This window comes from Lemur catta, chromosome 10, assembly GCF_020740605.2.
Source record: "Lemur catta isolate mLemCat1 chromosome 10, mLemCat1.pri, whole genome shotgun sequence".
In the NCBI taxonomy this organism is placed as follows: domain Eukaryota; kingdom Metazoa; phylum Chordata; class Mammalia; order Primates; family Lemuridae; genus Lemur; species Lemur catta.
In genome coordinates, this window is record NC_059137.1 from 62,348,363 (window position 1) to 62,362,148 (window position 13,786).

At 40.9% G+C, this 13,786-nt stretch overlaps 1 protein-coding gene across 2 annotated transcripts in view; it reads right to left on the reverse strand.

Moving 5' to 3' along the window:
• Positions 1-5,745: 5,745 nt before the first annotated feature.
• VLDLR (very low density lipoprotein receptor) overlaps positions 5,746-13,786 on the reverse strand; it is a 29,520-nt gene continuing 21,479 nt past the window's right edge. Inside the window, exons 10-19 of one of the 2 annotated variants that reach the window (XM_045562311.1) lie at positions 13,444-13,615; positions 12,705-12,923; positions 11,697-11,815; positions 10,963-11,102; positions 10,496-10,637; positions 9,303-9,449; positions 8,386-8,469; positions 7,965-8,045; positions 7,092-7,261; positions 5,746-6,394 (exon numbers count right to left, since the gene is read on the reverse strand). In XM_045562311.1, coding sequence (XP_045418267.1) covers positions 6,359-6,394; positions 7,092-7,261; positions 7,965-8,045; positions 8,386-8,469; positions 9,303-9,449; positions 10,496-10,637; positions 10,963-11,102; positions 11,697-11,815; positions 12,705-12,923; positions 13,444-13,615 — 1,310 coding nt within the window. In that variant the 3' untranslated portion in view covers positions 5,746-6,358. The remainder of the gene's footprint in view (positions 6,395-7,091; positions 7,262-7,964; positions 8,046-8,385; positions 8,470-9,302; positions 9,450-10,495; positions 10,638-10,962; positions 11,103-11,696; positions 11,816-12,704; positions 12,924-13,443; positions 13,616-13,786) is intronic. The other variant, XM_045562312.1, reaches the window with a different exon arrangement.

A 13,786-nucleotide genomic window follows, 5' to 3' on the forward strand; every position in this document is an offset into this window, starting at 1 on the left:
AAAAAATCAGACCTCAAATGGACATAATTAAAGGATTTTAACTTTTTTAAAAAAAAATGAATCATGATTTTTTTTTGGTGCAAGAGAAATAGCAGGAGTTATTTGAGTGAAGCTATATATGTTGCCTCTCTTACGAGAACCCTGTGAAGGTAGTTGGTGTGATTTTTCAGGAGAGGAAAGAAACTGGCTTGGATTATAAGCAACGTACCTGTGGCCATAGCTGATTAAGTAGTGGAAGAACATGCAAACTTACATCTATCCCACTGCAAAGCTGGTGAGATCAACATCTCTAACAAAACACAACATCTCACTCATTAAGGATTCACTGTTGAAGATTTTTGATGGTTTCTCTTCCCTTCAATTTTCTTACTTTCCTCCCACTATTCTGTTTGGATTCTCTGAGTCAATTTCAAGGTTTGGCACTCAATGTAAGTCAAACCATTGGGGGTCACTGCTTGGGGAAGTTTCAGGTGGAATATTTCTAAAGCTTACAAAGATTTTCAGCCTTATCCTAAGTGAATTTCAACACCGACCATGTAAGATCTGATGAGGAAACAGCATAAAAATGATTTTACCTGCTTGTCAAGGCCTGTCTTGTCCTGCCACCCTGGGGCACCCTCCCTGTAGCCAGATACTGCCTGTTCTCAGTCACCCACAGGGAAGGAACTCTGGACTAACCTAACATTCCTGGGTAATAGTAGCTTTGACTTTTGCTCCTTTCATGGTAGGGTTAGAAAAGGGGGAGTTTGAGAAGATGACGCATTGTGCGCCTACGGTGAGGCAGTAATTGTACCTCTAAGAATAGCAAGAAAGGGGACATCTCTCATTTTTCCAGCCTGAAGAGTCCAGACGTCAGTGGCCCTGCTTGTTTCTCAGAAAGGGGTGACAGTCATGATTCAGTTGAGAGAAGGTGAAAGGTTTGAGTAAAAGCTTTTATAAAACATCTCTAGAAAAGGAAAGACTCACAATAATTATCTCAAAAATAAACTTTAAGTTCAATGTACAGTTCATTAATAAAAGAAAAATGTTTATCCACAGGTCAGCAGGACTAGATGCGTTCCAATGTGTGCCTTTAGAAGTTTGAAGATGCTGAGCGTAATTTGGTTGTATGTATGCACTGCACTCCCCAGGTATTACATGTTTTTAAATCACATTGTAGTATCAAGTGACATTTAAAGGGGCAATATAGTTCTGTCAAAACCAGTCGTGTTGTTTAAAAAATTCATTTCCCCTTGTGCATGTGCGTAAGTTGAGAAATGTCAAGGTTTCAGGGACAGATTCCAGAATACCCAAAATCCAATCCTGGAGTTACAACATCCTCTTTCAATGCTGTAAGCCATAGTTCTTCCTGTCTTCTTGGTCATGTCTCTCCCTATATGAGAGCCTTGAAACTTAAGATTTATTTATGTTACAGCTTATTTCCCCCCAATATCTTATACACAGGAATGATGTTGCCTGTCTATAAGTTCTTTCACGGAATCCTTATCTTTTTCTTTGCAGTCCAACAAGCTACTGCTACTTCACTTGGATGGCCCAGGAAAATAATTTTGGAACGCCTAGCATCTTGAAGGCATGACACGTAACTAGCAGTTTTCTGTGCTGCCCTAACGTAGCAGTGCTAGCGGTATACTTCCAGCACACAGCCACACTGGAAGCCAGCCATAATGGGCATCAGACACCTGAGAAACTGCCAAAGCATCCTAAAATTGGTAGTAAAGGGAACTCGGCAAATACGCAACATGACATCCCACTTAACCTTTATACAGTCCTGCATCCTCTTCTGAGAGGCGATGGCAGTAAGCACAGGGCATTTGGAATCACACATTGTAGCCTCAGATTTTATGTATGTAAAATGGAGATAATATACTTACTTACCTATTAGGGTTGTTGTGAAGATCAAATTAAAGACTTGAGAGCACTTATTTAGCATAAAAGCAAGCATATAGTTAAGAACTTAAGGGAGATTTCAAGTGCTTTGGCAGCCATCCAAAGACTATGCAGGCCCCCAAATATTTGTTTCCATGTCGTAGGCAGTGTGAAGTCAAAAGATTGAGGCAGAAACATACCAGCTATGTTTTTAGGGTTTAAACCATACAATCCCTGAAGCCTCCTTAACTATCATGTCCTAAATTTCAGACTTAGATCTCATCAGGTGTAGTGAACACTGTGCTAAGGATCTAACACATATTATACTCATAGGGAGCAAAAGTACCCATAACTCTCACTGGGAAAGTCACTTACCAGATCCTAGACTGTGGTATGATAAATATAGAGGCCTGGCATGGATAGTGATATTCAGTAGTGACATCTGCCGTGCACCTACCAAATGCCAGACGCTGTGCTGAGCCCTTGGTGTGCATTTCACTGGGCGCTTACCACGTCACAGCGAGATAGTCCCTATCACCTCCACTTTACAGAGGCAGTTAGTAACTTGCCCGAAGTCCCACACATAAGACTGACACAAAGTCTGTGCTCTGTTCACTGCTTCTGAACAGAACCACCTTGCCACTCATGTGACTTTCCCTTAAGCACAGTTAAGGGAAAAAACACATTTCTGATGTGTCACAGGGTAACTTGCAGAACATGAACCCCCCACGCTCATCCTGTCTTACTCCTGCCTCAGTGTCCGTGGATGGAAGGAGATTTACAGGGAGACTCTGGTGGTCCCACTTCATTCCTCTTTGTCAGACCAGGCTCAAAAATGCTAAGCAGATTCCGGACACACGACAGAGAGATGGGACACTACTTTCATCAGTTTGTTACTAGGTTATCTATAGAGCCCCAAATTTCTAGGACCTTGCTGCTAACTTGTATTCAGCTTTTCATGTGAGACAGTAGAGGGAATGAGATACATACAAAGATGACTGATTATGCTTCACATGAAACTATTTTGAGCTGAAAATCTCCCGTGATGGATTTGAGAAAAATAAGTCTAAAAATGCCATTGTTTCATCTTCAAATTCATTCCCTCTATATTTAAAGTAGTACCTTGAAGGTATTTTTTCCTACTTGTATGTATTCCTAAATGCTCACCCTTTAGGTCCATGATATGGCTGAAACATGGATATACAAGTCTCAATTTTTGCAAAGAATCAGGCTAACCCCATTCTAAATCCGAAGGGCTCAAATTTAGGGATCAAGATTAGCAGGTTGTATTCTTTGTTCTTGGACCTAAGTCAGCAAAAATGTATCTGCTTTTTTCAAGTTTTATCACCATTAAAAGCAAGGAGTGTAGCTTTTGTTTGGGTTCAAAATAATAAACTGTGTCACTAGGTAAGAATTCTAGGAACTTTCTCCAGCTAGACTGTATAAGAGTAAGCCTATGTATAGACTCTTTTGGTTTGGGGTGAAGATAATTAAAAGGTAGACTTTAAGCAGGTCTCCCACTTCTATGGTGCTCTTAACTGAAGGCAGTGCTTTAAATGCACTACAGTACTATAGTTTTGCTATTTAAAGCCCAGCTTCTCATCTTTGAGAAGGGCTGACTTCCAAGGATATAAGCAAGTCCCAAAGTTGAAGCCTCGATTTTTTTTGTCTGGGTTCATCAAGAACCAAAGACTCAGAAACAACACCAAGGCTTTGGAATATGAATAAGAATGTTTTAAGGGAGCTGGTTGAACAACTGGGACTGATTTTTTTTTTTTTTTTTTTGCCAAATACATGCCTTTTAGAGGCCACTTAAATATCTGAACTCAGGGACTTGGCTGGATTTCTTTACCAGAGGCCACAAATCTGTTCCTTCACATAGCATCGATGCTGTGGCAATTCCTAAAGTCTCTGGAGAGCCCACTTTGTCACTTTGTGTGACAGGCTCATCTAAGTCCAAATATACTCCCCTTTAGTGTTTGATAAGCTTCACATTTTATGTCTTAATTAATTCTCTTCTCCTATATTAAACTCTAGAGACCCAGCAAACTTACACCAACACGTTTCACATAGGATTCTTTCAGTTCTTGTTTGGATGATAAAGCCAAGGGCTGTAGTCCCTCCTGAGCTGTAATTACATGCTAAATTGACTAGCAGCCACTTACCATATAACTATTCTTATCTCAACAGAAATACTTTGTTTCTTCAAATGAGTTTGCACCTCTTAACTACAGTGAATTGTACCATGGTTTTCACCAGGGACAAGGTAAAAAAACTGAGATGCTTTAGATTCTTTGAGGGTTGGAACCTGGTAGCCAGAACCTGAAAAGAACACACTGGGGACTGGAAAAGATGGAGAATAATGCTTTATTGTAAAAACTGACTTTGGGCCTTATGGGAAAAAACACTGCTGTCAAACGTTAAGCTTCTAAATGAGCATCTGGTATTAATCCAATTTTTTTAAAAAAATCAGTATTTTCTTTTTGTCCCAGAGCAGGGTCAAAGCACCAGCCAAGCAAATGGCCCTCCGAGTTTATAATGACTACTAGCCTACTTACCAAATAGGCCCCGTGGCAACTCCTTGCCAGCAGGCCGCAGGCTGTTCAGTGTGCAGACTGTGTACAGGAAGACAGCTGGAGGGCAGACAGCACCTTAATGCCTACAGCCTTTCCCTTCCACAGGCTTAACCCCATGCCTCCCAGAGAGAGAAAGCTCCAAGCCTATCTCTTCTGTTTCACTCATTTGGCCAAAATCACAAGGACAGTCCATTAAACAAGAAGACAGCATCAACTTCCCCTTCATCTGGATTAGTGATTTCCTTGCCTCAACCACAAGCAAGATGTTAACCACCTTATATTCCATATGCAAGTGAAATGCGTCAGCCATTGATCCATTTAGCTACTCAGAACATCTCTGCATCCTCTTGCTACTGTGTCGATGAGTTGTTAGATCCCAGAGGAATCGCTATCCCTTCTGCCGTGAACTCCCCCACCTCCCGTTAGACGTAGAACATGCATGCATTGCTTCCGGCCTTGTGTCTCCCCTTGCTTCCAGACTTCCTGAGATTTTAGAGAAACAAAAGGGCCAACCTAGTAGAAAACTCACTGAACTCCTCATGCTACTGTTTATTCTACTCAAACTCCTTATCTGCTCTTTATAGCATACATTCCAAAAATTGTCCATTGTAGGAATCTGTCCTATCCCCGCCAGACTAAAAATTTAGATGTTACAATCATATTCTTCACAAAGTCACATTAGAACAGTGGTTTTAAAATTGTAGTTTATATCAGAATCCCCTGAAGGGCTTAAGAAAACAGATTCTCAGCCTCCCCCTGCCCCCTGGTTTCTGATTCAGTAGGTCTAGGTTGGAACCTGAGAACTTGCATTTCTACCAAGTTCCCAGATGACATGGATGCTGCTGTTCCTGGAACCACACAGAGCGCCCTGCCTTAGATTGCTCATCCTCCGTAGCCGTCTTCACGGTAAGACAGTCTACACTTCTTTAAGAAGAAAGCCCTTTCCTATGCCTTAGAAGGCACTTGACCTATACATAATGACAAAACGTGGAAAACAGACAAATATGAAACAGAATTCATAGAAACCTTAGCACATACCTCTAGCTCAGGAAACAAGTTAACGAGAAAAGGGACTCTCCTCTAAGCAAGAGGAATTCTAGGTACAGGCTAAGCTAGCTTCTTTTACAAAATATTTGGGGAACAAATGTTAAATGGGATGTCTTAGTACTTGGGTATGAGAGACACTAGCCCAATTATAGTGTAGTTATACAACATCAAGAGCTGTAGGGCACATCTATAGTTAGAACACTTGATACTATCCAGGCTGTTTATGGGAGTTCATCCTAGAGGAATAGGCACAAACCATGGTTAAGCTGCTTGGTTTAATTTTTTAGCACTTGGAAAAAAAAATGTACAGTAGTTTGAACACTCAGTCTTTGCAAACCTCCATTGAGGTCAAAGATTTCATAAGTACAAAATTAGTTTACAAATTTTTTTGGCAATTTCATCTTAGTAACCCGTTTTATCCTATTGCCATTGTCCCAACTATTGAAAAAGTTTACAATAATTTACATAGAAATAGTTCAAAGTGCTTAAGAATAGTGATTGTTCTCTGGGATATTTACAGATGGCCTATACAATGTATGTACAGGTGGTATACACTATAGCACAAGTTTCATTGCTGGAATATGGCTTTCTAGGGAAAGTGCATATTTGGCCAGAGGTGGCAATACTGTCTGGAAATTCAAGGGTTACAGATACTTGGTAACCACATCCAAAGCTGAAGTAGAATGTGGACAAGAATATTTACAAAAGTAACATAAAAACAGTCAAGTACACAAGCTTGCTCCACGCAAAGATTTCTTGATGTTCTTCCAGACGGGAGGAAGAAAGACTTCAGCTGCTGGTTCGGTTACCATGCTGACATGGGGTATATTGTGGGTTTAGACCTCAAAGGTCAAGACTTGTCTCAGAAGTCAAGCTAGATCATCATCTGTGCTTACAACTGATATCTGTGGAAAGGAAAAATATGAAATGAGCTTGGTGATCACTCCCTGGTGACAACTCTAGTCTCAGTATTAAGTTCTAACATTAATGCATTTAACTTGAATTCAACTATACCTGCTTGGTAGAGAGAGAAAATAGCGTGACTGATTCTGCCTATTCTACTTAATGATCAAAAGTCTTAGAGAAAAATGTGAAAGATACAAGTGTACCACGGATTGACCACCATTCCATGTTTTGCCAGAGAGCTCGAAAGGTGGGATATTTTTCTTCATAAAGCATTTAGTAACTTTGGATAAGTGACTCTTACCCAACACACTGACTTTAAGCCTACTTCCCTATATGTGATTCCCTACTTACAATAATTTTTTAAGTATCCAGTAGGCAACGGAGTCAACAGTTCAAAAGGGAGCTACTTGGTTCATGGTAATATTTACATGTCATTTCTAGAACCAAAAATATCTCATAGTATAATGATGACCTTGACCTATTTGCCATTCTGTCTGGGTCAGATCCCGATCAAATGACTGATTTATATTCTAAAAGGCTAGACTCTCTAATGTCCACGTAGCAGATGAAGTGTTTGGTGACTCCAGGATCCTAATGGCTCCTCCTAGCCCCGGTAGCTCTACCTCGAGTTAATGGTCTCCTTTCCAGAAAGTCTCATTTCAAGCCATGGTGCGTAAAGACACAGAGCTGACTTACTGCTGGGTACGTGTGTCCGACAGAAGCACTGTGTCTACCAATGTCTATCGAGAGGTCTTCTTCAGTGGTCTTCAAGTACACAGGATTGTCAAAGTTCATGCTTTTCATGTTCTTGTGTTGCCAATTCCGCCACATCAAGTAGCCACCGACTGCTGCCATCACTAAGAGCACTGGAAAAAAGGTAACGATCAGGAATCCATGGTAATTGACATTAATAAAAATTTCATGTTTTATTATCATCCTATGCATGGGAGCTGGGCCATCTAGGCAAGTGTAGAGTCTTGGGCCCCCCCCAGGCCCGCTGAATTAAAATTGCAGAAGCTTCTGGTGAGCTATTCAGGTGGTCCTAGTATGTTAGCTAAGCCTGAAATCTAGTAATTTAAGACAGAAGCCATGAAAGCAAAGTCCCTTAGAATTCACATGTCTGATAATAACTGTAGAGGTCCTTTTTCCTAGGTTTAAAGATTCTTAACTACTTTTAATTTACTCTCTGCAAATCCTACAACTCTTCAGGAAAGCATTTGTGCATCTCCTCTGTATGAAGCATAACACATATTTCAAAAGGGAATAGAACAGTATACTAGTTAAAGGGACTCATTATAAAAGGGGATAAGTCAGGCTAACAAAGCCAAAGTCAAAAGCACTAAACACCTTTCATGTAACTGAACATTTATCACTGTCAGTTATTGTACTAAGGGGATACCACAGAAGAGAAAAGTATAGACCTTAACTTAGTGTACTGTGGGGGGCAGGAAGAGAATGTAATTCAGGGTTACAAGTGCTATGACAGTATAAAGGACCATGAAAGGGGTGGCTAGTGAACTAGAATTGTCTATCTGGTATCTAAGGAGTTTATGTAGGGAATCTACTTACAGAGAGGAAGAATGGCCCAGGCTGCAGAAGTCCCTTTTGGGGGAACACTGACCTCCGATACTGCTGTGGTCACATTGATCCCTACAAAGGAATAAAAGGATCTGAATTCAGACTTAGGTTCTCCACCTGAGGGGTAAATTTCTCATACCTTTGCACCCAATACTGATCTTCAGTATCTACTACAATTGTATGCCAAGAACAACTCTGGCCTAGAAGTATTTGAGTCACATGCTGTAATAGCCATGTCACTGACAGTTCTCTAACAGAAACCTTAGTAGGTCAGGTCAGACTATGACTTTCAGGTTACCAATTGGGGCAGAACTAATAGTTAAAGGCTGCATTAATTATTATATTTACACTATAGATACAAAGAGTGTGGCTGTTAGTCAAGATTAACAGTTTGCAGTACTGAACCCAATACCTCCAGGAGCTAGTCCACTAGTTGGTGAAATTTCTGTTGTGTTGGTATCTTTTGTCTCACTGTAAGTCACAGTAGTTGCAGTACCTGAATTATAAAAACCAAGCACCTGGTTAATCCGAACCTTCCAGAGTGGCTAGCTGTATACCCAGACAAGCCATGCAAAAGGTTATTTTACCACCAGGTAAAAGAGACAAACCACTGCTGAACGAAGTTTTATGGCTGATATATCAGAAGTGAGAGAAACAGCAGTCTTCATACAAAAACAGATATGTAAAATTCAGGCCAGAACAAACAGATGGATGGACAGCCACACTTAATGACCCCTCTAAACAATATCCTGTTCTCCTGGGAGCTATAAGAAATGTTCTCAAGATGCTCTGGGATACCAGGCACACCAGACTGTCTTGCAAGTACTTTCTCAGGAAACTGAGCTAGTCCCTGCCATGACCCAAGATTAGCTAATAAAAGCCATGTGAGTTCCTGGATCACAATGAGTGAGTTTAATTTGCTACTTAATCAAAAGCTAAGAATAGAAGGCTAAAATGCAAATTTGGTTCAACAGTGAGCTTAAATTAGTGTCTTCGGCTGAGGTTTCCCAGGGCCTGCCTTAAGGATAATTTCAGTTCTTCCTCGTTGGAGGAAAACATGAAGACTTTGTAGTGTTATGGGACTAACTGGTACAAATTGGTACAAGGTATCTTGACACTTTAGTCACCTATAAACTAATACAATGTTGAAATGGGTTAAAAGTCAGTTCTGAAGAACTAACATGAATACCCGGCATGCGACAGCAGCAGACAGGTTCACAAATCTATTCACATGATTAGTAACAACAGAATTCTTAAAAGCCAGGTCAGTTTTTGCAGCCAATGTCTTATATCGCCTGGTATAGGCGGGTGAAATGCAAAAAGCCTTACTGTGGCACTCGCGGCCGTTTTCCTCGAGATTGTACCCATTGGGACAGGAACAGGTATATTTTGGAGAGTGATCGTTAATCTGTGGTGCCGGCAGGCAGAGGTATTCACATCCTCCATTCTCCATGTCTTCTTCACACCAATTTTTACCTAGTCAGGAAAAAAGTCCTTTAAAATAAGTATTCCAGTGCCTGCTACATATATAGTCTACATATACATATATAGCCTGCTACATATATACATATAGACATGAGTCCTCATCTCCAAGGAGCTTCAAAATTCTCTATTCTGTCAAATCTTCAAGTGAGAGCAATATCCATGAAGAATAGGTATGGTCCGCATGCTCTAAGGACACCAGATTCAAAGGGGCTTCGTGGGGGTAGAACATAAAAGTTATATCTTCAAAAGATGGGAGCCGGGGGAGGGAGGTGAGGAACCAGGATTGGCTCTCACTGTTGGTCCAAGGCTTAGAGTGAAGGCTCAGAGGAAGGAGACCGAGCATGTTCTGGCTTTGTCTTGACTTGCTCCTATAAAGTAGAAGGTAACTCAGCTATAGGGAGGTTTGAAGGTTGCACTTAGATAGAACCATCTAGGTGTTTTGAGCAGCAGGCAATAAAACCAGATGTTTTGAGGATCTATATAATCCTATAAAAATGTGTCCTAGGGGGAGGTAGGTGTTATGGCCATCTACAAGCCCCCAAGAGATGCCTGAAACAGATCCTTCCATCACAGGCCTCAGAAGAAACCAACACTGCCAACACCTTGATTTTGGACTTTCAGCCTCCAGAACTGTGAGACCATAAATTTCTGTTGTTTAAGGTACTCAGTTTGTGGTATTTTGTTAGAGCAACTCTAGCAAACTAAGAGTAGAGAGAGTTTGTGGAATACGAGTTACTTGGGGAGTTAGTGCAATAGTCTTAGCAAGAGATAAAGGGGACACGGAAGAAACAGAAATGAAAGCTGATACTGGGGGTTGGGAAAAGACAGGAACTAAGGTTATGAAGCTTTTTCACTAAGACGCCAGAAATAAAAGATATCAAACACCAACTGTGAAGTGTTTGAGGTAGGGTATGAGAGGGCAAAAGTTCCCTTTTAAAGAAAGTTGAGTTGCCAAAGAGCTACTGCCACCCAATAGGCTCCGTGTCATGCTGCTTCCCTTAGCAGTGGTGGCTAAGGACTGTGCTTCTCCACAGTACCTGATGGCTGTATAAGTTCATGATAGACAATGATGTCTTGAGCATCATTAAGGTTGTTGACCAGGGTGGCCAGCTCCGATCCAGTGAATTTATTGGCGCCATAGACTGCTTCATTTTCCCCATCTATCCAGTAGACACGATCCTAAAACAGAACCCCCCAGAGTCAGCATGTCTGCCCAGGATTAACACAAGTCAGTATCTAACTAAGGTCATCATTATTCACTGGCCACTTAATGGACCAAGTTTATCGAATGCTGATCCAGGACATAGGATATAAAACTGCAAAAGAAGGAAGTTCTGGTTTCTTGAAGTGCTTTGAGAAATCAGTGTCTAATTTGTACCAGGTTTTAAGACAAAGCAGTTTCTCAAGCCACGCTCTTCTCTTCCTCCCTCTACACCTGTTCTTTTCCTCCACAGTGCTGTGGTCACTCATAGGCATACACTTAGATGTGAGACACACGTCTTACCTCGAATATCGTTAGTGCAAGAGGATGAGCTAGGAACTCCAGAGACTTCAGTACTATCCTTCGATCTTGGCCATTCAGGTCCACGCTGGATAACATGTGCAACTTAGAATCAAGCCAATAGAGACGGCTTTTTATAAGGTCTAAGTAGGGAAAGAATTGTCATTGCATGATAAGCCATTACTGCTCTGGCTTCCATTTAAAATATCTGATGAATTCAATATTCTAATTTCATGGTTCCTTTGCCAGAAGGGTTTCTTAACAGGGCTCCCACAAACCTTGTGAAGCAGCATGCAGAATCTGTACTCCCATTCATTTCTGGGGGCTAAAGGGGTACCTAAGATTCTCAAGGTAACTGACTGCAGAAATGTCCCTCACATTACAGAAAATATTAAAAGAGGCTACCATTTGTTCTCCCCCAAAGAGCCAGAAGAAAAGTCTTGTAAGCTTGCAATTCAGGAAATGCTAAGGCACCTGTGCTCAGAACGTTCAGCAGTCCCCAAGCCCCAAGATTCACTGAATTCATATCACATATCAAGGCCCAAATGGACAACAAACACATAATTGTGGAGCATGAAATTTAAGCCTACAATTCCATTTGTGTTATTCTCATCCCAAATGCCTCCCATAGAAGGAACCAGAGAATTACCTACTACGGCCTGGAATTAACTATGGAGGTAAGTTAAAACACTATGAAGGCAGTTGAATTGGTAGTCAAGAAGGAAGAACATACATACCAAGCGTAATCCCATTAGGCCACTGGATGTCTACTGTCACCAGCGGACGTCTATCAAATCCATTCATTCCTGCTTTTTCTATTTTTGCTGGTTCACCCCAGTCTGACCAGTAAACAAAGCTGGGAAAAATTAAATCAGAAATAATCCTTAGTGGTTTAGAAGGAATAAAACTTGAAACAAACATTTTAAAGAGTGAACAGAAAACTCAAGAGAGTGATTCTCTAGACACGAATAGTAACACTTGAAGGTCTAAATTATGGGCAAATAAAATTTAACACTAAAAGAATCTGCAAGCTCATTGTTAACTGTAATAATCTATATCCATCTGACATTTAAATTTTAGTCACAAGTTTATATATTTCTTTTTTAAAAGGCCAATTCTTTCTGAGGAGTGAAAGATAAATACTGTTTAAATTTTATAGTAGGGGCTGGCTGTTTGTGTTCTAATGAGGCTTCAACGGGGCAGGGGGTGGGGGGGGGCAACTCTGATTACTACAGCTTTAGTCAACTTCCTAAGCTGCCTTTCTGTTATTTGATGGCAATTTAGGGAAACACCTGAGGTAAATGTTTCAAAAAAGGCCTATGTATTTCAACTGGATGTTCAGACAACTTGCCCTTTTGGAGGCAATGTGGTTACCAAAATCCCTGCAACGTTTGATTATCCAGAGCTAACCCAGAAACGCGTTCAGACAAAAATTAAAAATCACTTGCATATCAACGGGGTGGGCAAAAGGTTCAGATATAGCTTTTGGTATACATCAAATTGGTAATGTTATTTTGTGAATGTCACTCAGCAGTTATACAGAAGTCAGGGAGGACTTGTCATATAGATGAGGCCATCCCAGGGTTGTTCAACAGTGGCACCATTGACATCTTGAACCAGAAATTTCTTGGTAGTGGGGGGCTGACATATCTTGAGATTTTATTTAATAGTACTAATTCAGGTATGAGGAAAGTTCCTGACCTACACAGACAGCATCCAAAAGGCTATGAAAACAGAGTACAAACCCAGACAACGGGTCCACAGCTATGGAGGCAGGTTCACGCAAGTCAGAGTTAAACAGGAACTTCCTCTTGGTTCCGTCCAGGGTAGCTACTGAAATAGTCTTAGAAGCCGCGTCAGTCCAGTAGATGGTCTTGTACACCCAATCAACAGCAATGGCTGCAGGATTATAGACATTGTCGATCATTTTAACATGTCTACCAACCTTGTCATCAATTGAGGCACTGAAACAGAATAGGTCACAAGAAATTTAAGAGTTTGACACCATTAGAGCCTGGAGAATGGACTTTCTGCTTACTGATGCTAAATTAATAATCCTGTAGGTTATCTAGTTGCTTTCTATACACAAGAACAACAAAATTCTAAGTGAAGCTATTTGTTTCATTAGCCATCGTCTGAGTTTCTATAGTTTGCATTAAGAAAAAGCTGCACTACCATTTCTATTTGTACCAACAATGTACAGCACTCAGTTAACTATAGGGAAAGAAAAGAAAATATTAGAAATTAAGACATCATCTGATACAGTCTTGCAGCTGTAACCATCTATTACTTCATACACAATTGTTAGTTTCTAATTAGGAACTGATAGCAATTTAATAGTTAAAGAATTAGTGTTAGATTTAATGTTCCCAGGTAATTAGATGCTAGATTGGGGATAGAGACAGGAGAAGCTCCTTCAAACCTTCCTGCAGGCCAAGTGACAATGACTTACGCCAAGGCACCACGAATGGAACTGAAAGTTACCTGAAGATGGCCTTTTGGCTTAAATCAGCCCAGAAGAGTTTCTGAGCAGCAATGTCAGCATCGAGAGCCACGGTGTTTCTTAGCTGTTCAACTAGTTGGATATATTCTTTCCTCTCTAAACCAATCTTCCTGATGTCTCTTCTATTAGTGAAGATTAGACTGGGCTCTTTGCCTGCAAGACAGAAGTCGGGTTTACTTAGTTTTGCTGTAAGAAGGCAAGGTCCTTCCAAGTCACCTCCTCCTAACAGAGGAGCACTTAAACAATAAAGGTACTGCTAAACACCTTAGTAGTACCTGTCCCGGAGTTCCTGCCCCTGGGACCTGCGGGCGCCTCCCACCGTTG